This window comes from Hippichthys cyanospilos, chromosome 18, assembly GCF_059441005.1.
Source record: "Hippichthys cyanospilos isolate Australia breed blue-spotted pipefish chromosome 18, RoL_Hcya_1.0, whole genome shotgun sequence".
In the NCBI taxonomy this organism is placed as follows: Eukaryota; Metazoa; Chordata; class Actinopteri; order Syngnathiformes; family Syngnathidae; genus Hippichthys; species Hippichthys cyanospilos.
Window position 1 is genome coordinate 16,656,307 of NC_142386.1, and position 24,061 is coordinate 16,680,367.

General features: G+C 43.6%; 3 protein-coding genes across 6 annotated transcripts; all 3 read left to right on the plus strand.

Moving 5' to 3' along the window:
* Positions 1-6,102: 6,102 nt before the first annotated feature.
* Positions 6,103-11,082, plus strand: LOC148409172 (uncharacterized). Of its 4 annotated transcripts, none has more exons than XM_088440475.1 (5): positions 6,109-6,232; positions 6,338-6,400; positions 6,854-8,079; positions 8,166-10,046; positions 10,121-11,082. In XM_088440475.1, exons 4-5 carry the CDS (start codon positions 9,955-9,957, stop codon positions 10,605-10,607), a joined length of 579 nt encoding a protein of 192 aa, XP_088296601.1. In that variant the 5' UTR covers positions 6,109-6,232; positions 6,338-6,400; positions 6,854-8,079; positions 8,166-9,954; the 3' UTR covers positions 10,608-11,082. The 4 variants fall into 4 exon arrangements, with proteins under 4 accessions (XP_088296604.1, XP_088296601.1, XP_088296600.1 ...); XM_088440474.1 differs by lacking the exon at positions 10,121-11,082 and having other exon boundaries at positions 8,166-9,071; positions 9,146-9,837; XM_088440478.1 differs by lacking the exon at positions 10,121-11,082 and having other exon boundaries at positions 6,103-6,232; positions 8,166-9,837.
* A 1,617-nt stretch (positions 11,083-12,699) lies between these two features.
* LOC148409173 (uncharacterized) lies at positions 12,700-23,501 on the plus strand. Its single transcript, XM_088440473.1, has 14 exons — positions 12,700-13,407; positions 13,897-14,151; positions 14,372-14,467; positions 14,761-14,977; positions 15,748-16,088; positions 16,239-16,865; positions 17,045-17,153; positions 17,235-17,416; positions 17,500-17,623; positions 17,720-17,808; positions 18,405-18,584; positions 18,672-18,722; positions 18,822-18,950; positions 22,138-23,501. The coding sequence occupies exons 1-4, from the start codon at positions 12,853-12,855 to the stop codon at positions 14,803-14,805; spliced, it is 951 nt and encodes a 316-aa protein (XP_088296599.1). The 5' UTR covers positions 12,700-12,852; the 3' UTR covers positions 14,806-14,977; positions 15,748-16,088; positions 16,239-16,865; positions 17,045-17,153; positions 17,235-17,416; positions 17,500-17,623; positions 17,720-17,808; positions 18,405-18,584; positions 18,672-18,722; positions 18,822-18,950; positions 22,138-23,501.
* Positions 14,810-15,487, plus strand: LOC148409174 (ATP-dependent DNA helicase PIF1-like). Its single transcript, XM_088441413.1, has one exon. The coding sequence runs from the start codon at positions 14,810-14,812 to the stop codon at positions 15,485-15,487; it is 678 nt and encodes a 225-aa protein (XP_088297539.1).
* Positions 23,502-24,061: the final 560 nt, after the last annotated feature.

Genomic DNA, 24,061 nt, shown 5'->3' on the forward strand with positions numbered 1-24,061 from the left:
TTTTCCTAGCTCTAGGTCAAACGGGCCGGGACCAGGTGCACTTTTTCGACCTTAGGTGGCGCTGCAGAGCCATTTTTTTTGCATTGTTTTGGGAAACACAAAAATATCCAATTTTTCACCGGGCCCGACAAATGTGCAAATTTTGGTGACTTTTCGTGCATGTTTAGGCCCTCAAAAATGGAAAAGCGCTGCACAGTAAATAATAATAATAATAAGAACTAGAGCTGCAAGCAGCTATAAAGGGCCCTCGCAGACCTGTGCACGTTGGGGTATGAACAGGTCGGGGTATGAACAAGGACTATGAATGATGAAAAATTAGTTGTAGATCCCTTCAGTGCAGGACTCTTACCAAATATGTAAAATTTAGACAAGGTGGGACAATGTGGGCGGAGTAACTGCAGCTTTTATTGTTCCAATTTTGTGACTTTCAATGCCATATAGGCCACACCCACTGTCGAAACATCGTAGTGATTTGTGGAGGGCATAAGGCATGGCCACTGGCTTTTCAGAAAACATTTAAGGGATATCACTTCAAGGGGCTCAGCAGAGTACATAAAAATATTAAGGATGTGCTATATTTTTTGCTGCCACTAGGTGGCGCTCGTACTATGATAAAAATCAGACTTGTAGGTGTGTTTCACATTGGACTCCCATCCCATATACGAAGTTTAAAAAATACCAGATCGTCTAGGTCCAATTACAGCAACTTTTACCGTTTTCGCGAGACATGGGATTTTGAGTTGGCATAGAGGCAACGCCCTTTATTGAAAAGTCATAAAAGTTGAGAACCTTAATGTTCCAATGTGTCATAGCTTTTCTGACCATTTTTTAGTTCATTTAGTCAAACAGGCATTTCACAGTACATAAAAGTATAAAAAATGAGATTTTTGTCCGCCACTGGGTGGCGCTGTAAATGATTTGAAAGTTTATTACATAGCTGTATTATTGCATGACTTTTAAAGGCCCAGGAAAGTTTCAGATGGTTTGAAGCTGTCATAGCTGAGTTAATAATATTTTTGTCACTCTTGGCGAAGGAAATATTAAACATAATTTGAAGCTCCGCCCCAATTTTTTATGTCAAGAGATCTTCACGATATTTGGACTATGTGTGCCCCTCAGTTGGATAATGATTCATGCCAAAGTTGAAGGTAATGGGGTGAATTGTTTAAGAGAAAAAGGCACTAGTTTGAGACCAGCTAATGTCTAAGAATGGGACAAAACTGCACATTAAAATAAATCATAACAATTTTTCTGTACATCCTAGCACATCACTTCTATTGACTTTTTTGTAGGTCTTGCAGTCCTTCATTTGCCTACAAAGTTTCATAGCTCTAGGTCAAACCAAACAGGATTGACTGTAATCTTTCGACTAATGACATTTTTTGCAGCCACTAGGTGGCGCTAGCTTTAAACTGGAATATATTTTTGTCGATATGTTCAGGAGAAAATTTTCATCCAATGTGTGAAATTGTGAGAAGATCAGATCATCTGGGTCAAATTACAGCAACTTTTACTGGACAGATAAAGCTTCGGAATGAAAATGGTCGTAGAGGCCACGCCCATTATCGAAACTTTGTAAAATTTGGTGGAGGTCAGCAAGGCTGTCTAGAAACTTTGCAGACTTAATTTCAGCGATATTACTTCAAAGGGCTCAGCTAAACACATAAAAACGTTTAAAAAATGCTATATTTTTGGCTGCCACTAGGTGGCGCTCGCACTATAACAAAAAATACGTTGATAGGTGTATTCCGCATTGGAAACCCATCAAATATATGAAGTTTAGAAACGATAAGACCATCTGGGACCAAACACAGCAACTTTGTTCGTTTTGGCGAGACATCAGACTGACATTTTTGTTTGCCACTAGATGGCCTTATAAGCAATTGAAGATTTTTTTAAACACTTGTGTTAAGGCCTTAAGTCTTCATGTGTATTTGAAGTTTCAGATTTTTCTAAGCTTGTAAAGCTGAGTTATAAAGGTTTGTTTCACATGTGGCAAAGTAATCATCAAAGGCATAATTTGAAGCCCCGCCCCCAACATATTTGATGGCGGATCATCACAAAAATTTGAACAATTGTGCCTCACAGTCAGATAAAACATCACAGCAAATTTGAAGTCGATCGGGTCAAGCGTTTGGGAGAAAAAAGGAGCAGTTCGGGACCTGCAAATGAGCAAAAACGGGCCAAAAGTGCACATTCAAAAATTCATAACTCTCTTTCTGTACATCTGAGCATATGGCTCGCGCTGACTTTTTTGTAGGGCTCGAGGTCCTACATAAGGCTACAAACTTTTGTAGCTCTAGGTCAAATGGGCCGGGAGTAAGAGGCTATTTTCCACTCATAAGGCCATTTTGGGGCCAATTACAGCCACTTTTTTCGTTTTGGCGAGTCATCTGACTTTGAAGTGGCGTGCAGACCACGCCCATTATCGAAAAGTCATAAAATTTTAAAACCTTAATATTCCATGTCTTAATGATATTCTGATAAATTTTCATTTGTTTTACTCAAACAGACTGAGCACAATACATGAAAGTGTAAAAAATGACATTTTAATCAACCACTAGGCGGCGCTAGTAGGTATTGAAAAAAACTTTTTTCAAATGTGTTAAAGACATAAGTTTTCATGTGTCTATGAAGTTTTAGATTTTTTTAAGCTAGTACATCAAAGTTATTAAGGCTTATGTCACTCTTGGCGAAGGAAAAATTGAACACATAATTTGAAGCCACGCCCCTATCATATATGTCAGCGGATGTGCACCAAATTTTGCCCACTTGTGCCCCTATGTGTGAATATGGACCACAGCAAATTTGAAGGCGATTGAGTAAAGCGTTTAGGAGAAACAAGGAGCAGTTTGGGACCTGCAAACGTGCAAAAATGGGCCAAAAATGCACATTCAAAAATTCATAACTCTTTTTCTGTACATCTGAGCACATGGCTCGCGCTGACTTTTTTGTAGGTCTCTAGGTCCTACATATGGCTAAAAATTTTCGTAGCTCTAGGTCAAACGGGCCGGGACCAGGTGCACTTTTTCAACCTTAGGTGGCGCTGCAGAGCCATTTTTTTTGCATTGTTTTGGGAAACAGAAAAATATGCAATTTTTCACCGGGCCCGACAAATGTGCAAATTTTGGTGACTTTTCGTGCATGTTTAGGCCCTCAAAAATGGAAAAGCGCTGCACAGTAAATAATAATAATAAGAATAATAATCTGGAGAAAAACAAGAGGGCTCTCGCAGCGGTAGCTGCTCGGGCCCTAATAATAATCTGGAGAAAAACAAGAGGGCTCTCGCAGCGGTAGCTGCTCGGGCCCTAATAATAATAATAATAATAATAATAATCTGGAGAAAAACAAGAGGGCTCTCGTAGCGGTAGCTGCTCGGGCCCTAATAATAATAATAATCTGGAGAAAAACAAGAGGGCTCTCGCAGCGGTAGCTGCTCGGGCCCTAATAATAATAATCTGGAGAAAAACAAGAGGGCTCTCGCAGCGGTAGCTGCTCGGGCCCTAATAATCCGGTGAAAAACAAGAGGGCTTTTGCAGCGGTAGCTGCTCGGGCCCTAATAAGAATAATAATCTGGAGAAAAACAAGAGGGCTCTCGCAGCGGTAGCTGCTCGGGCCCTAATAATCTGGGGAGGAACAATAGGGACCTCGCAGTGGTCACTGCTCGGGCCCTAATAATAATAATAATAATAATAATCTGGGGAGGAACAATAGGGACCTCGCAGTGGTCACTGCTCGGGCCCTAATAATCTGGGGAGGAACAATAGGGACCTTGCAGTGGTCACTGCTCGGGCCCTAACAACTGCAATTGCCTTTGAATTGTTTTCAAAGGCAGCTTGTTGGGACAACTATGCAAGAAGCCTATCATAAACTTCCCTGTTCCAAGAAAGAAAAGAAAAAAAAGACACTAATTACTGGTTATAAACAGCATTAGCCATTATTGAAACCTTAAGTTTCTTCCACTCCATCTACTTTATAATATACTCAGAATGTACAGTAAGTCTATTCATTTATTAGTGATTCATTAGTAGTGCCCCTATTGCTCTGTTACTGCATTTTTTTATTTTGTTTTATTGTCTACTTAATTCCTTGCTGGATTATGTCATGTAGTCTGGTCAGGGAAGTGTACAGAATAAGAATTTCAGTGTGGTATTACTTAACCTTTTCACACTGCAGTTAACTGTCAACATGGTTTTTGGCCCATGCCTAGTACGAGCACTACTATTTAGCAGCTACATCACCGTGTGGTATGGTGCCTGCACCGTGTCCTGTCGTCACACTCCTTGTGCAAGCAGCTGACAGGATAATCATATACATAAGCATAACCTTTCCTACTCTACTGGACATCTACAACACGTGTCTCACCCGCAAAGCTGTTAGGATCGCGGGGGGTCCCTCCCCTTCCTGCCTGACCCACAGCCTCTTCAGCCTGCTGCCAATTGGGAAGAAAACTGCATGGCCCCTAAGCCCAGACCAGCAGGATCAAAAACGGTTTTCTCCAGAGACTCAACTCCCTGCCTGTGACTGCAACACTTGATTATTCTACATATTCCTATTGACCTTTCCTTTTCTTCATTGTTCATTATGCTATAATACTTTGTATGGGGCTTGAAAGGAAATATTTTTTTTTCTGCACTGTATTGTGTTCATATGGCAGGTTTGAGAAAGTGATATATAATAATTGTACAAAAAACATGCTTTTAATTCACGAGTTTATGTAGGGTGTTTACCTGACAAACTTCCTGCTTTTTATCCATCGAAAACGGAGGTGGGCAAACTTTTTGACTTGACGGTCACTGCAGCGACTAATCCAGTGACCAAGTTTAGCCGTTCAGGTGGGTGCGGGAAGGGAGATTTTTTACGTGCAGCAATGAAATGGTGAGTAAATGATGTGCTCGAATCCAGATCTTATCCTTGTGATGTTTCCAATTATTAGTCATGCATAGCATTGAGCGCTTGAATTGTTTGGTGGCGTGGTATGGCGTTTTCCTTGCGTTCTTTGCGTTGTAGTGGTGTGGTAAAAACCGTATGACCTCCGTGCTGCCAACACACCTGTCCTTAAATAAGTTCCCAATTATCTCCTCAACCCTACCCGCGCACCTATACCCCAGACACACTGACCACTTATGCAACAACAATTACATAAAGAAACAATGGCTCCTCCAGTCACAAAGGGTTCTAAAATTTGACAAAACGGCCGCTCTAATTTCGGAACATTAAACACTTCATTATTGATTCTATAAATTGTTTGATTTTGTAAATGTAATAGTTTAACACACTGCTGAATTTGTTATCTAAACATAATAGTAATATAAATAAAAATTAAAATGAAAAGAAATAGACAAATAGTAAAAAAAATCCTAGGAATAATATAGGAAAAGTGAAAGATGAAAATGTGATATTTCATTAGATAATTAAAGAGAAAAATTCAAGCAGTCAAGTCCCGTGCATTTAACTATTAAAATCATTTAACAACTGAAAATTGAATTAACAAAATTAAGTTGTTGTCCCCCCCTCAATTCTGATAGTTACTATTTTAATGTACTAATAGTTCTGCTATCCTTCATGATATTAATATTATTCTCCTGATAATTTCTTCACGTTCCCTAGGACAGATTAAAAAATCTAGCATATGGCCTCGCCTGATCTAGAATGATGCTACATTTGAATGTAAAGGGTTTTATGGGTTTCAATATTCTGGCACTTTTGTCTTGTACATGAAATGCATTATGCTTATGAACTTGCCTGTCGGATTATTTAAACGTGTTTTTTTTTCTTTCAGAAGATCTTCTTTACCTGACCCCAAACACCCCTCTTTGTTGCTGCTCTACCTTTTTGTCTCTTCCTTCTTTCTATCTCACCCCATCAGATTAAAAGCATTGCCGAGGAAGAGCAAAAAATCTCAAGCGGTAAAGTCTTGCTGGCAGCGACGTTGTGGCTCCCAAGCAACTCTTGCACGCTCTGATTTTTGTTCTACCGAAGCACCCATATCAGAGATGAATACATGCCTGGGTGTGTCACCCATATCAGAGATCAATACATGCCTGAATGAGGCAATATCAGAGATTGCTTGGGTCAGTCGCCCATATCAGAGATCAATACATGTCTAAGTGAGGCACCTATATCAGAGATTGATGCATGCCTGAATGAGGCATCCTTTTCAGAGACTGGTAACCGTGCAGGTGAAGCACACGTTGAAAGTGGTGATGGATTGGCACCTGTCCGACCTAAGGTAACATATGTGTTGGCCTCTCACAGCCAAGCCCATCGCAGATATGGCAAATGGAGAAACAGCCAGTGTGTGGCTAACTCTGTTATATTTCTGGCATTCCTGCAGGAGTTAGATCACCTGACCAGCTCACATCTTGATCTTGTTCTCAAACGGGGCCATGAACTGTATGTAAGTGTTATGACTAAGTTGCAGCAGAAAGTCGCTTTGTTCATGATTTCTTGACTACCGATGAACTTCCAGAAATTGTAAGTGGGTTTTCAAAACAGCACATGTTAATAAAGAGTCTTTCATTGTGTGGCATGTTGACCTCTTTTTGTGGTGATGTGTATTATCTGAATCTTCGTGATAGACTTCAGTGCTTGACTGCAGAGGTAAACTTTGCTCTTTTGATTATGCAATCACTGTGCATAGCTGTCTTTCAAGACCGTAAAGGCAGGTTTGGGATTTTTGATCCGCATAGCAGAGGATGTAATGGCCTCCCTGTTCAAGATAGCAAAGCTATTATGATGCTTTTTACATGCTTGAATGATCTGATAGACACATTGATTAAGTCTTTCACAATATCGAACGCCAATTGTGATTCTCGTTACAAGATGATACCCGTTATTTTTGCATCTGTAGATGTCACTGCTGATGATCATGAGATGGTGCCTTGTGCAGAGCGTCCTCCACCGATGGCGCAATAGGAATGTGTCAACACGAGCCGAGCGGTTGCTGAGACCATTACAAGTTCTCGTACGAAAGAGCCAGCGCCTAATGCTGCAAAACAATGCACTGATCTGACGAACGACAACAATAAGGTGCTTTGCCCAACATCAGGTAAAGTGCTGCAAGATTTGTCAAAAATGAGTAGAGCAAGAAAAAGAAAATTCCAAAGACGCATAAAGGCACAGGAAAAGATGAATGTTAACTCTGGAAACGTACTACAGCGGAAAACTAAGAACATGAAACAAAAAGAAGTACAGTCAAAATGCAGAATTAAGACAACGTAAAAAGTGTTATATCACAACTCGCTATCGACAAGACCTAAATTACAGTTTAAAACAAAAGTACTACATCAGACAGCGTTACATGATCGACCAGCTCTATAGGAGGAAATCCCTTTCCCTCATTTCAAATCGTTATAGGACAGATAATTGCTTCAGGATCCGACAGCGCTCCTACATTACACAACAATATTGTACTGATCTTGCATTTAAAGATAGACAACGTTGCTACACTAAACAACGATATCGTAATGATCTTGCATTTAAAGATAGACAACGTTGCTACATTAAACAATGATATCATACTGATCTTGCATTTAAAGATAGACAACGTTGCTACACTAAACAACGATATCGTAATGATCTTGCATTTAAAGATAGACAACGTTGCTACATTAAACAACGATATCGTACTGATCTTGCATTTAAAGATAGACAACGTTGCTACACTAAACAATGATACAGTAATGATCTTGTTGTGGCGGACACTAGGACCATGTCTCTCACCCAGTAGGCATGATGCTATGATCCTTTGATGCTTTGAAACTGTTGGCTTTGTCTTTGCTGTTTTGGACGTTGTTGTATCAGTTTTGTGATGGCATGCGAAGAGTAAAGATCTCCACTAGCACAGCAACGTGTGGTTTCTTCGCCTCGCCACATTGGTGACCCCGGACGTTAGAATGGGTGACCCCGGATGGGTCATCTTGCCATATTATTATCCCAGACGTTAGAAAGTTTTGTCAGGCTGTTGGAGATGTAGTTTCGCCACATGGGTGACCCCGGACGTCAGAATGTTTCAGCGAGGAATCGCCGTAGACGTCCCACTTCGTGGCATCCCTCCACCAGCCTACTATACGTCAGGTAATGCAGCAAGCTGGTACCACGTCAGCCAGCCAGCACCCTGACAAGGGTCCTCTCACCCGTCGCCCTTTCCCTTGGCGCACCAGGGATCGAGCCAGCCAGCAACAGGCTGGTACGGGCGCTGGTGAGAACGGCTGTGCAGTCCAATTTCAGATTCCCTGGCCGTCGACCGGGATCTTCCAGCCGGGCGGCCTCATCTACTACCGATGTCCGTCCGGCCTCAGCAGTAGGCCTCCAGCCACCATCATTCAGCCGCCCCTCCGATTCACCATGCCCGCAGGTATGGTCCGAGTATACATCGGAGCGGGTCAGCTGGTGTTGGTGCCGCAGCAGGTTCATGCCCAGGCACAGACTGGGACGCAACCGCGACCGGCCGTCCCTCGGAAGCCACTGTGCCTGCCAGCATGCAGGTCAGCACTGCCACTCCGGCTCCTGCGGAACTTCAGAACATCCCTTTGCCAACGCTACCTCATGGTTTTCACGCTGAGTGTCTCACCCTTACTCCTGTCGCACCTGGGGCCCTGGTGTCACATACACTGCCCAGGACCGGACTGAGACTCAGGGTGCCAGACTGGTGAATACCCTGTGGGGTTTTCCGTTATGCCTTTCTGGGTGTTTGGGGGGGAGCTGTGTGGCGGACATTAGGACCATGTCTCTCACCCAGTAGGCATGATGCTATGATCCTTTGATGCTTTGAACCTGTTGGCTTTGTCTTTGCTGTTTTGGACTTTGTTGTATCAGTTTTGTGATGGCATGCGAAGAGTAAAGATCTCCACTAGCACAGCAACGTGTGGTTTCTTCGCCTCGCCACATTGGTGACCCCGGATAGGTCATCTTGCCATATTATTATCCCAGACGTTAGAAAGTTTCGTCAGGCTGTTGGAGATGTAGTTTCGCCACATGGGTGACCCCGGACGTCAGAATGTTTCAGCGAGGAATCACCGTAGACGTCCCACTTCGTGGCATCCCTCCACCAGCCTACTATACGTCAGGTAATGCAGCAAGCTGGTACCACGTCAGCCAGCCAGCACCCCAACAAGGGTCCTCTCACCCCTTGGCGCACCAGGGATCGAGCCAGCCAGCAACAGGCTGGTACGGGCGCTGGTGAGAACGGCTGTGCAGTCCAATTTCGGAGTCCCTGGCCGTCGACCGGGATCTTCCAGCTGGGCGGCCTCATCTACTTCCGATGTCCGTCCGGCCTCAGCAGTAGGCCTCCAGCCACCATCATTCAGCCGCCCCCTCCGATTCACCATGCCCGCAGGTATGGTCCGAGTATACATCGGAGCGGGTCAGCTGGTGTTGGTGCCGCAGCAGGTTCATGCCCAGGCACAGACTGGGACGCGGCCGGCCGTCACTCGGAAGCCACTGTGCCTGCCAGCATGCAGGTCAGCACTGCCACTCCGGCTCCTGCGGAACTTCAGAACATCCCTTTGCCAACACTACCTCATGGTTTTCACGCTGAACGTCTCACCCTTACCCCTGTCGCACCTGGGGCCCTGGTGTCACATACACCGCCCAGGACCGGACTGAGACTCAGGGTGCCAGACTGGTGAATACCCTGTGGGGTTTTCCGTTATGCCTTTCTGGGTGTTTGGGGGGGAGCTGTGTGGCGGACATTAGGACCATGTCTCTCACCCAGTAGGCATGATGCTATGATCCTTTGATGCTTTGAACCTGTTGGCTTTGTCTTTGCTGTTTTGGACTTTGTTGTATCAGTTTTGTGATGGCATGCGAAGAGTAAAGATCTCCACTAGCACAGCAACGTGTGGTTTCTTCGCCTCGCCACATTGGTGACCCCGGATAGGTCATCTTGCCATATTATTATCCCAGACGTTAGAAAGTTTCGTCAGGCTGTTGGAGATGTAGTTTCGCCACATGGGTGACCCCGGACGTCAGAATGTTTCAGCGAGGAATCACCGTAGACGTCCCACTTCGTGGCATCCCTCCACCAGCCTACTATACGTCAGGTAATGCAGCAAGCTGGTACCACGTCAGCCAGCCAGCACCCCAACAAGGGTCCTCTCACCCCTTGGCGCACCAGGGATCGAGCCAGCCAGCAACAGGCTGGTACGGGCGCTGGTGAGAACGGCTGTGCAGTCCAATTTCGGAGTCCCTGGCCGTCGACCGGGATCTTCCAGCTGGGCGGCCTCATCTACTTCCGATGTCCGTCCGGCCTCAGCAGTAGGCCTCCAGCCACCATCATTCAGCCGCCCCCTCCGATTCACCATGCCCGCAGGTATGGTCCGAGTATACATCGGAGCGGGTCAGCTGGTGTTGGTGCCGCAGCAGGTTCATGCCCAGGCACAGACTGGGACGCGGCCGGCCGTCACTCGGAAGCCACTGTGCCTGCCAGCATGCAGGTCAGCACTGCCACTCCGGCTCCTGCGGAACTTCAGAACATCCCTTTGCCAACACTACCTCATGGTTTTCACGCTGAACGTCTCACCCTTACCCCTGTCGCACCTGGGGCCCTGGTGTCACATACACCGCCCAGGACCGGACTGAGACTCAGGGTGCCAGACTGGTGAATACCCTGTGGGGTTTTCCGTTATGCCTTTCTGGGTGTTCGGGGGGGGGAGTTGTGTGGCGGACACTAGGACCATGTCTCTCACCCAGTTGGCATGATGCTATGATCCTTTGATGCTTTGAACCCGTTGGCTTTTTTTTTGCTGTTTTGGACTTTGTTGTATCAGTTTTGTGATTGCATGCGAAGAGTAAAGATCTCCACTAGCACAGCAACGTGTGGTTTCTTCGCCTCGCCACATTGTGTTTAAAAACAGGCAGTGCTCCTATGTCACAAACCGATACCAAAATGACTGAATTCAGAGCCAAACACAAGGAAATCATGAGACTTGACAACGAAAACTAAGTGTGATTTATTAAGAACTAATGCGTTGCGTTGCACAATTAAGATTTTGAAAAAATACAAAGTCATAAACCAACTATTTAAAGAGAGAATCAGTTGTGAAATCACTAAAGCTATTGAGCTCTTCAAAAGACAAATTAAATTTGGACCCACATTTGTCTGCTCTGTGTGTCACAGAGCATTATTTCCTAACCAAGTGCACCCTTGTAAGCGCAGTACTTATAAGAAAAATAAACATACTGTTGAAAGTTGCCTCACAGGAAAGTATGTTCATATTTGTAATCATGAATGTGAACCATCATGCAAAGTACCAGAGGAAAGAAAACGAGTGGATTTGTCACACTTGCTTTGAGCATCTTAAAAATGGCAAAATGCCAGCTCTAGCGGTTGCTAATAACCTCCAACTCGCAGATATTCCAAATGAGCTTTGTGGTTTAAACATATTAGAGAGGCATCTCATATGAAAATATGTGGTATTCGCCAAAATTATTCCTCTTCCGAAAGGTCAGCAACGAGCCATTCGTGGAAATGTTGTGTGTGTTCCTTCAGAAGTACAAGAGACAGTCAACGTGTTGCCTGGACCCAGGAGAGAATCACAAGTTTTGCGAGTGAAACTGAAGCGACGGCTTTGCTACAAGGGTCATCAGGTATTTCAAACTGTCACTTGGCCTAACCTAATGCGTGCTCTGATTAAACTGAAACAGGTGCATCCACAGTACAGCGACATAATAATTTGTGACGACCCTGACCTTTGTGACCCAACGCTCACCGATGATGAAAGTAGCTCTTCTGAAGACGGAATGAATATGAGTGACTTTTATGAGGAAGATCTGCTCCAGATAAACAGATTTGAGAGTGATGCACTCCGTGAAATAAACAATGACAAAGAAAATGGTAAGAGTGACAAAACACGGCAACATGGCCAAAATGTGCAAGAAGGAGATGAACCCAGTGGTGCCTTAATTTTCGAATCATGTCTCCAACCTAACAATGTTTCAGAGGAAATTATGAGTTTCACTGAGGGAATTTACTCTGTTGCTCCCGCAGAAAGAAATAACCCGGTAAGCTTTTTCAAGACACCCAAACTTGAGGCCATGGCTTTTCCAGTCCAGTTTCGAACTGGGGAAAACACTCTTGATGAAGAGAGGGAGATTAAACTCACACCAAGCAAGTATTTCAAAATGCGACTGTCTTGTGTGGATGAACGTTTTGCCAGAGACACTAACTACTTGTTCTTTGCTCAGTTTGTGACTGAAATCCACCAGGCCACATCAAGCATAAGAATACAGCTACGCAAAGGTAAACCTTTTACCAGAGATGGTTGAAGAATAAACAATGCTATGTTGCAGGATAAAAGGGAAGTTGAAAAACTGATACAAAGCAAAGACGCTGTCCATTTCATGGCGCCATTAAGGGGTGTGCCAGCCTATTGGGAGAAATGCCTCAAGGACATTTTTGCCATGATTCGGCAACTGGGCACATCCACGTTCTTCTGCACATTCTCCGCTGCTGAAATGCGTTGGGAAGAAGTCATCACCGCCATCAAAGCGCAACAAGGTAAACAGGTGATTTTCGCTGACCTCGACTGGGCCACAAAGTGTGAAATTCTCCGCAGCAATCCGGTGACAACGATGCGCATGTTCGACGAACGTGTGGAAGCTCTGTTCAGAGACCTGCTCCTGTCTCCGGCACAACCCATTGGAAAAGTGGTCGACTACTTTTACAGATTGGAGTTTCAGCACAGAGTAAGTCCGCGCATCCATTGCCTCATTTGGGTTGAAGGCGCCCCCGTCTTTGAGGAGGCCTCAGATCAAGAAATCTGCGATTTTGTGTCGCGCTACATTTCCGCTGAGCTGCCCGATCCAGAAACGGAACCCAAACTGCATCAAAAAGTCACAGAGGTTCAGATGCACAGTAAGTCTCATTCAAAGACGTGTGTCAAAGCACCTGGTGCGCAATGCCGTTTTGGTTTCCCCAAGCAGCCGTGCGAGAGAACCATGATCATGAGACGTGAAGAGTGTGATGGAGAAAATCCAGAAAACGAGAAGCGGTCGGCGCCAAACCCCAAGCTTGTTGATTTCCAAAATTTACTGAACGAACCGGAAACGGCCTCTCTGACTTTGCCGCAGCTACTGGCTAAGTGCAAACTCACCAGTGACGAGTACATGGATGGTTTGTACTCGATTGCCGCAAAGACCTCTGTGGTGCTCAAGCGAGAGCCCAAAGACTGCTGGGTGAACAACTACAATCGACATCTGCTTCTTGCTTGGGATGCAAATATGGACATTCAGTACATTCTGAACGCTTATTCCTGCATTACCTACATCTGCAGCTACATCAGCAAAGCTGAGCACGGTCTGAGCCAGTACCTGAAATCGGTGATTGAGAACTCCCGCAGCAAAAATGTCAACGAGAGCGACGAAATGAAACAAATCATGCAAGCGTACTCTAAGAAAAGAGAGGTGAGTGCACAAGAGTGCGTCGCACACGCATGTGGCCTATATATGAAGCAAGCGTCCCGCAGTGTGGTTTTTGTACAAACCAGTGACAATGCGCTGAAAAAGAGTTATCCCCTCTCATATCTTGAGGGCAAAACGCAGGAGTCCGTTGAATTGTGGATGACCGGCTTGCCGGAAAAGTATAAATGCAGACCTCAAACGGAGGAATTTGAAGCAATGTGCTTGGCTGATTTTGCTTCAACCTGCAGAATCGTGTATGGCAAGCAAGCAAAAGGCAAAAATGTTTTCACCCTGCTAAATGACATGGGTTATGTCCAAAATAGAACAGGTAAACACGCTGTCATCAAATACTGAAAATTCTCACAGGAAAAAAAGCCGGAGGAATTTTACTGCACGTTGCTAAAGCTGTACCTGCCTCATCGTGCCGACTGCCAGTTGAAGTCCACACACTATCCTACATACAAGTTGTTTTACGATCATGCCTTTGTACAGTTGCCAGCCGCTGAGCATCCAGAGCCCATTGTGCAAATTGTCGACCGGAACAGAGAGAAGTATGAGAAGCACAGCAAAGATGTTGACAACGCCATCCGAGAGGTGGAGGAAAGCGGAATGGTCTTCAACGAGTGGTGTCAGCTAGCGCCGGAAAGCGAACTGCAAAGACTCGAGTGCATCGAGGAAATCAATGCAAGAGATGATCCCGGCGATGCTGTGGAGGAAAATATACCAGACTACAACATCAGGTCCGAGGTATCGGAAATGTCTATCGCGACGGAAGCCGCTCGCATCGATCCGGCTGTATTGCGTGACATGTATCGGAACCTTAACCGAAAGCAATCGTGTGCTTTCTACCTGGTCGGAGATTGGTGCATACGACGCGTGTGTGGCTTAAAACCACGGCAGTTCTTCTATTACATCAATGGTGGCGCCGGAACGGGAAAGTCACATTTAATCAAATGTATTCACGCAGAGGCTACAAAAATACTGCGCAGACTGCCTGAGACTGGCTGAGGAAGCGGACATTTCCAAACAGGGTTCACTGGCACAGCGGCTTTCAACATTTCAGGTGTGACTTTGCACTGCCTGCTGAAACTGCCAAGAAGCCTCAAACCCCCGTATCATGGCCTGGGCAACAAACTGGACGAAGTGAGAGCGGAGCTATCGCTTGCTGAAATTCTCATTATCGATGAGATTTCCATGGTGTTGAAAAACGTCTTTGCATATGTTGACGCCAGGTTGAAGCAAATCAAAGGAATCAATTTACCAACATGGTGGCATGTCTGTTATCGCCGTCGGGGATTTCTACCAGCTACCTCCTGTGAGACAGTCCAAACCTTTGTGTGTTTACGATCCCACCAGGCTGGACCACTGGCGCGACAGCTTCCAAATTATCACTTTGACTGAAATCATGAGGCAGAAGGATGACGTTCCATTTGCCGAACTGCTGAACCGACTTCGCGTCAAAGAGAAGTCCCGTGCGCTGTCGGAAGTGGACAGAGCTTTGCTGGCTATGACCTACACTGCTCCAGAAAACTGCCCAAAGGAAGCTCTGCATGTTTTCGCCACAAACAAACAGGTAAATGACCATAACTCTCAGATGCTGAATCTGCTTCATGAGGAAATTGTGACTATTGATGCCGATGACTACAAGAAAGATCAAAGGACTGGCAGAATGGCGAGACAAGCCGCCCCTGTCCAAGGGGCGAAGAATGAGTTGCCGGACTTGATAAAGGTGGCCATTGGTGCTCGTGTTATGGTAACCCGCAATATTGATGTTCAGGCAGGTTTGTGCAACGGCTCATTTGCGAGAGTTGTCAAATTGGTGCATTATGCCAACAATGCACGCGTTCAGAAACTTGGGCTGGAGCTTGACGCTGCGACAAAGGCGAGTCCTGCTGATAACATTGTTTACATCGACAGACTGGAGGAAAAGTTGAAACGGCCAGGAGTCGTGCATTTGCAGTTCCCCATTAAGCTTGCTTTTGCTTGCACGATCCACAAAGTACAAGGTATAACCACATCTGAAGCGGTGGCGTCTCTGAAAGGTGTCTTTGAGCACGGCATGGCGTACGTGGCTCTGAGCTGAGTGACGTCTCTCAGTGGGCTCCATGTGCTGCATATGGACGAGAGAAGGATTCACACCAACCCCGAAATAACCTCTCCTCTTGCTACGATGACAGAAGCTTCCTTGGACCACGTGATGCCTCTCCTTCATGTCATGCCCACACTAGATCCGACCATCAACCTGGTCGTTGTCTATCACAACACCGAAGGGCTGCTTTGTCATGCGCAGGATAATCAAATGTCACCACGAGCTGCACTTTGCTGACATTTTGTGCTTGACAGAAACTCACCTCCAGGGGTTGGCGGATGCTGGAAATGTCGTGTTGGAAGGCTACACGGTGTATCGCCGGAACCGAAGTGTCTCACATTTAAATTGTCCTGACTTGGCAACGAAACGTGGCGGCGGTGTAGGTATTTGGGTGAAAGGACACATTCCGGCACACGAAACGATCTACATCCAGGGTGTCACTGATATTGAATTTGTTGTGGTCAAACTTGAACCTCCCATTGATTTGTTCATTGCTGCTGTGTACAGGCCTCCGGGGCAGAGTCTGCGCTCTTTTTTGCCAAACTTGGAAAGTTTGTTGTACTCTCTGGAAGTGATGGACCATCATCAGATCCTGGTATGCGGCGATTTCAATGAAGATGCACTGTCAAACTCACACAAGCCCATTATGGAACTGTTTTTATTTAAGGGTTACACACAGCTCATAAATACGAGTACCACTGACAAGAACACACTGCTTGACCTCATATTTGTCTCCCAACCTCAGTGTGCTGTTCATTCAGGTGTCCTGCGAACATACTACAGCTATCACAATCCTGTCCTCTGTGTTTTACAAACTGAAAGGTGAGTCATGTACAAATTGCACATTAAGTGTTGTCCCTGTCATGTTATGGCGCCCTGAGGTTAACATGTGATGGGATGAAATCCGGGGTGAGGATGGTCTTGCGTGTGTGTGAGAAGGTGAGTAGGAGGTGAGGTGAGAGTCAAATTTCGAGACAAAGTAACAAAAAAAAAAATGGGTCAAGTCGATGGGAGGGAGTGGTGGGATTATATGTTGACATGGGATGAAATCTGATGTCAAAATGGGTTTAGCATGTGTGTGAGGTGAGTGGAAGGAGAGGAGGTGAGAGATAAAACACAAACGAGTAAATATAAAGATCTTTAAGACGGAGGGTCAAGTTGATGGGAGAGTTTAGTGGGATTATCACCTTTTGGTTTGTAAACCATTTTGACAGTCACAATCATCAGCATAAGTTGAGACCAGAAAACAGACAAGGTAAGTAGGTCACTAATATATTTTTTTGTCTACTGTACATGTTATAATTTACTCTCTTCTTAAAACAGGTCTATCATTTTGGAGAAATGGTTGTTCATCTCAGAATGGAGAGCATAGGTATGTGTCTACGGATGGATTGTACGTGAGTTACATAATCTTATGTCATCCCAATGTAGAAAATGAAATGGTTAGGATATTTAAATATAAATATAATGTAAGACAGAGCCAAAACCCATCTCGCCTCTGCAGCATGCCAATTTCTACTCGACATTATTGTATTCCCCTTTTTCTCACAGGATAGAAGAATGGGTGCCCAAATACTTACATCATGGAGCACTGACTTGAAAACCAAGGTGGCAGCCAAGCAGGACTTTTCTTCATTCCAGTGTAGTTACCGTGAACTATGTCAGTGAAACCTAATTGTAGTTTTGTCCAACTTTTGGAGCATTCGTTCTCACCACCATCTATTTTGTTTATATTTTGTAGATCTAAGTGGTCCACATGTTGCCTGTGGCTCCACATGTTCCATTTGTCCAAAGGAAAGCTGGAAGCTCGCTAATGATTTTGATGACACATTATCATGCTTGTTCAATGACAGCTTCCCTCTGGATTAAACCAAGTCTGTTTTCTGCTCTCTTCAGTCTGCCTTCTTATATTGGTAGGAAAAAGTAAGTAGTTCAACCTATCACCCTTTGTAAAATCAGTAAAAATCGATTTTGTCCCATATATTTTTTACAAGTTATTTGTTCAGGAGAAAGAGCCGTCCATACCAGAACAGAAGCCACACGTGCATTGTTCATGTCACTGTTTGATTGTATGTGGATATTAAGCGTGACATATGACTACACTGCCATTCCATTGTAGGGAAATAAATGGTAAGGATATTTAAATTTATTGTAAGACCGTGCCAAGTCTATTTATATGTTTTATATATTTTAACTCAACAGTTCTATATCCCCCTTTTTTCACAGAGTAAAATAATGGATGCCAGAAAACACATCGTGGAGCACTGACTTGAAAACCCAGGTGACAGACAATCAGGACTTCTCTTCATTCAAGTGTAAGTTGCCGTGAACTATGTCATTTAACGCTTTCGGTGTCATGGATGATAATTCTCCTCTTAAATCATAACAATCATAAATAATAAACGTCACAATAAAATACTTTTTTTTTTATAGAGAATACCTAACACCCTTGACTGCTAATGCTTATCTATATTGTAGTGAAAAAATGTGATCACTAAATGGCAGTGTTTCCACACATACAACACAGCTATTGCCTACTGTACATGCAGTTCAAAGAATTGGAAGTTAATCTTTCATGTGATATATTTAAGTTATAATTTTTATTTTTATCTTTATTTTCATTTTTTAAATATTTTTATACTTGCATAGGCATAGCATCCATTATTTTGTTGGCATTGAAAGATGAGTGAAAATGCTAGACTTTTGAGGTTTCCTTTTCCAAGAACGCTTGGCACTAAAAGACTTAAAATCAACTGTAGGTTTGCCTATCTTTTGCAGTGTTTGTCATCACCCTTCTTAATTTGTTTGTTTCTTTTAGACCGGTAATTTATGTCAATTAAAACGAAAAATGTGCAGATCTTTATCAGCTTATGTTTTCACCTCCTTCATGTATTTTGTTTCGTTTTTGTAGACCAATGCTGATCACTTGTTGCCTGTGGCTCCACATGTTGCATTCATCCAAAGAACAACTGGAACATCACCACCGTGTGCAAGTATTTGATGACACGTCATCAGACTTGTCCAGTGGCAGTTTGCTTCTGGATTAAACCGAGTCTGTTTTCTGCTCTCTTCAGGCCACTTTTTTTTATTGGTAGGAAAGGTTAATTAGCTCATCAGTAAACCTATCTTCTTTTGTAGAGGCAGTAAAAGTAATTTTAGTGCCATCTATTTCTAACAGGTTCTTTGTTCAGGAGAAAGGGCCAGCAACCAAGCTTGTCCTCATTCAGGTGTAAGTTGCTCTAATATATGTCAATTAAAACTAAAAATGTGCAGATCTTTATCCGCTTTTGTTGTCACCCCCTTAATGTATTTTGTTTCATTTTTGTAGACCAATGTTGTCCACTTGTTGCCTCTGGCTCCACATGTTGCATTCATCCAAAGAACAACTGGAAAATCACCACCATGTGCAGGTTGCAAGAGGTCTCCCTTCAGAACAAAAGAGAAAGCCCTGTCCGTTGTCAGTGAACCTACACAGCTCTTTCTGTACACGGACGTGCACGCACACACACACACTTGCATTCCACAGTGAGACTAGATGCCCCAAAAGGGTATAAGAACTGAATGTTGAAGGTGAAACGTTGCCATTTTCTGCTCCGGCCTGTGGCAGGACTGGCCCGAGGCCTCGTGTACTTTCCCACTCTGTCTGGATTAAATCAATTGTTCCACTATGTTGTGGTATGGGCGATCTTTCAACAAAAAACGAACACGCTAGGAACTAGGTTAAGGCAAGAAGCTTTTTCTAGATTCCTTCACCAGGAACAAATATGTGTACAAAACAAAAAGCAAGGAGTCTGTAATCAACACGACTAAAAAAAACAATAATAAAAAAAAGCATGTCCAAGATAAAATAGAGCAAACAAAATAAAATACAATTAATGCAAACTCTAAATGAATTCACACACATTTTTAACAATACAGTAAATGAATTAAAGTGCTTTCTATACTAAATAATGTTACAAGTGCGGCTGATTATTCTCCAGATATGCTCAGAGATGAACAAACTGGCACATACCATTTACCTGCTCATTTGCTCACTTTTTTGTCATAAATGTACAGAAAATACTCATTTTTCATTTGGGCAACATTTTTTATACATATTATATATTTTGGTACTGCATTTTCCTTTGAAATGATAATGTATCTTGCTTTACTTTTTTTTTTTGCTTCATCTTATTTTATACTATAAAAGCTATACAAATTATAGCAAGCTTGAAAGCGTAGCAGTTATCCACGTTATATTTTGTAAAAAATAAAAAAGGCATGTTCCCTAAAAATCCAAACTTAGTAAATGTAAAAAGGAAAAAAAAAGACAAAGGCGGAAGTGGATTCTAACTCAATTCCCTGAACTGAGGAGGATGTGCTAACCACTGCAACGCTAAGCACCCCCGAGAAAACTGAAATCCGCAAAGTAGGACTCCTCTCCCACCCCCCAAGAATTTTCATGCCTGTGTATGCGGGTAACAGAGTTTTTTAAAAGTGAAAAGTATTATACTTTAGATTTTTGACACAAAGATTATTGCAATACACATATTTACTTAAATCTTAAATTATTAAACCTACAGTAGTTAAGCATCCTTCCCGATTCTGTTCTTTGTCTGTTGTCACGGCCAAAGTCGCTCTCGGATTAACGGCTATCACACTTCAAGCTTGAGTGGAGCCTCTACCTGAACAAACATGATAACAAGCAGAATTTGCACATGATATTTCAATTCATGATAGATAGATAGATAGATAGATAGATAGATAGATAGATAGATAGATAGATAGATAGATAGATAGATAGATAGATAGATAGATACTTTATTCATCCCCGTAGGGAAATTCACATTTCCAGCAGTATTCTCAAGTCGAGATATAAAATATGAGAAATAAAATACACAAAGATACACATAAGTCCAGTACAGAAGTATACTTAAGGTGCTTGTTAACAGTGTAAACAGAATAGTGTGAATCGTTGGAGTCTAGTGCAAGTATAATTAAGGTGCTTGTATAAAGAGAATAGTGCAGTGCAGAGTATGAGGTTTAGAGTTTAATGTGATCTTTTACTGCCCCGGGTGGAGTTGAAGAGCCTCATGGCATGGGGGAGGAATGATCTCCTCAACCTGTCCGTGGAGCAGGACAGTGACAGCAATCTGTCACTGAAGCAGCTCCTCTGTCTGTAGATGATGCTGTGTAGTGGATGTGTTGGATTGTCCATGATTGATAGCAGCTTGTTTAGCGCTCGTCGCTCAGCCACAGTTGTCAGACTGTCCAGCTCTGTGCCCATAACCGAGCCCGCCTTCCTGACCAGTTTATCCAGACGCGAGGCGTCCTTCTTCTTGGTGCTGCCTCCCCAGCACACTACTGCGTAGAGGAGGGCGCTCGCCACAACAGTCTGGTAGAACATCTGCAGGAGCTTTTTGCAGATGTTGAAGGACGCCAGCCTTCTGAGGAAGTACAGTCGGCTCTGTCCTTTCCTGCACAGAGCTTCTGTGTTGGTAGTCCAATCCAGTTTATTGTCCAGCTGCACACCCAGGTATTTGTAGGTCTGGACAAACTCTACACATTCTCCTTTGATGGTTACTGGTTCCGGATGGGGTTTAGGCCTCCTGAAGTCCACCACCATCTCCCTGGTCTTGGTGGTGTTCAGGTGCAGATGGTTAGCGTCGCTCCATGAGACAAAGTCCTGGATCAGTTTCCTGTACTCCCCCTCCTGCCCACTCCTGATACATCCCACGATAGCAGTGTCATCTGCAAACTTCTGCACGTGGCAGGACTCAGAGTTGTACTGGAAGTCTGACGTATACAGGGTGAACAGGACAGGAGACAGCACGGTCCCCTGTGGCGCTCCTGTGCTGCTGACAACAGTGTCGGACGTACAGCCCCCCAGTCTCACGTGCTGGGGTCTGCCTGTCAGGTAGTCCGTAATCCATGCCACAAGGTGTGAGCCTACTCCCATCTCTGTCAGTTTACCACTGAGCAGCAGAGGCTGTATGGTGTTGAAGGCGCTGGAGAAGTCCAAAAAAGTAATCCTCACTGCACCACTGCCACTGTCCAGGTGAGAGAGGGATCGGTGTAGCATATAGATTATAGCGTCCTCCACTCCTACCTTCTCCTGGTAGGCAAACTGCAGGGGGTCAGTGGCATGGCGGACCTGTGGCCTTAGGTGGTGTAGCAGCAACCGCTCCATGGTCTTCATCACGTGTGATGTCAGGCCTCATTACAAAAGCTAACAGGATTCCAAAGCTTTCTTTCATCCTCACTGCTTTCCTTCAGCCGCGCTTGCATCCAAGTACTGTCCTCAACTGACTGGGCAGGCAATCTGTCAATAAGCTCACAGGCACTCCTACAACACATGTGATTGGCTTCCTTCTCGACAGGGGTTGTAATCCACTCCTGCCCTCAATGGTCGATGGTTGCAAGCTAACGATTCTCGTTATCATGTTTGGTCAGCTACAGGCCCCACCCCGAGGGCAACTCCCACTACCTTGGTGTTCCCTAACTATAGCCAAGGAATGGATAGCGAAGGGGCACAGGTAATGAATGAGGTTTATCAATTTAACATTTATGCAAACTTGTATACGGAATAATGCAATGTGAATCCAGCCTAAGTAAGGCTTGACAGTTGAGAACTTTTGATTGATTTTTTTATTTTTATTTTACAGGTGCTGCTACAGTTGAAATGATGGAAGAATTGGTAAAAAAAAAAAAAAAGATCCTCTTCACACCACCAAAATAGAGGTCCAGAGAGATGGCCTCACATACCATGAGTGAATTGAACATGTAATGCACATTTACAAATGAAGTATATCAAAATAGGTTCTGCCCTTTTCCATTCATGTACAGTACAATCTTTATAGTTTATCCTTGTCACGGGAAGCTTGCTCCCATTATGTGGTCTCACCATTGTTTTTGTAAAAGTGTGTATTATGAGCATGTTGACTTTTACTGTATTGAGTTACACCTTGACCCTAACCTGCATTTCTTAAAAAAAAAAAAAAAAAAAAAAAAAACACTTCTTTGAAGAATCCTATTTAGTTTTGTTCTTTTTTGGGGGGATTGATTGATCAACAACTTGCTCATCGAGCTGTGCACACTGACCCCTTGCTACTTTGCGCCCTTTGAGTGGCTGTAGTCTCACAGAGAGCTGCGCCTGGAAGTCTAATTAGCCATGGCTGTGGCAAACATGATAACAATCACAATTTAAATTTGAAACATTTGAAACTTCAATTTATAACAAAATAAATACAAGTATGAGATTTCCAAAGGTCTGGTGAAGCCTCTTCCCCCTCCCAAAATTTGCGCGTGTGTGCGGAGGGGGGGGTACTTCACGGTTTTTCACTTATCACGGGAAGGCTCTGGTCCCCATCAAATGTGAAATATGAGGGATCACTGTGTATTGGTTCTGTAGGACAATTGTACAAAGAGAAGAAGCTTTTTAGCTGAAAACGAGACACCAAACCAAAACCTAACCCTAACCCTACAGACATTTTCTTGTTCTTTCCATTTTATCTAACATTGTTTACAATTTAAAGAACAATAAATACATGTCTTTTTCCAAGGGTCGATGGGTCGATAGAAGATACATCCCATGTTTTTATTGTTTTTCAAAAACCAAAGAAATCCCATAGATTGCACGGTCAAGAGGACTGTTGCCAATTAGGGAATTTTTTTGTGATACTGGTAGTGTCTCCTGGTGGTCTGAATGAGATGCTATGGAGCCACATACAATTCTCCAAATAGGCATTTGTGACACCTTAAAAACTCAATAATTCAAAAACAAAATTTTAAAATCTCAAAATTTTGCAAAGGTTTACCTGAGATGTTTTGGTGTTATCTCTCGCCTTCTTCTTCAGTGTCCTGAAGAAGGCGAACGATAATGCCGAAACATGTCACATGTCGGCTAAAATACAGTAAATACATAGATTAAGTGTTTATATGTTAGTTGACTGACTTTAAGATTGTTGTTGATTTATTATTCAACAGATACTACATGATACACCATACATGAGCCAAAATAAATGTGAACTTCAAAGTGATGACTTGCGTCCTCTTTCACCGGAGTCTTGGTGCAGATAACCAGTCCTGAGAACACATTCTCAACAAACTAAGTAATATTAGTTATTTAATGAATATACAATAATGTTAATAATGTTAATAAGTATAATGTAATGTTAAATAATAGAAGAAAGGAAATAAAATAGGCAAAAAAATAATTTAAAAAAAGGATTGTTTATGGTTACTGCAGCTATATTGGGGCGTACATAGAAATCCAGGAACTGATACCCTACTTTGCGGGTTTCAGACTTCGCGGGGGGTTGACAGTCCCCATTAACCGCGAAGTAGGGGGAATCACTGTATAATCGAAGGATTGCAGCCAAACCCAGTTGATTCGCCTTACAGCTATCAAAATTTGTAGGCATATGCAGGACCCTAATACCTAAATAACAATCAAAGACAGCCATACGCTAGGATGTAGAGAAAAAGAGTTACAGATTTTTTAATTTGCAATTTTGATGCATTTAGGGCCTTTCGGTGAATTAGCATATTATACATGAAGGGTTCGGTGACCGCTTAGAGAGGGCTGTA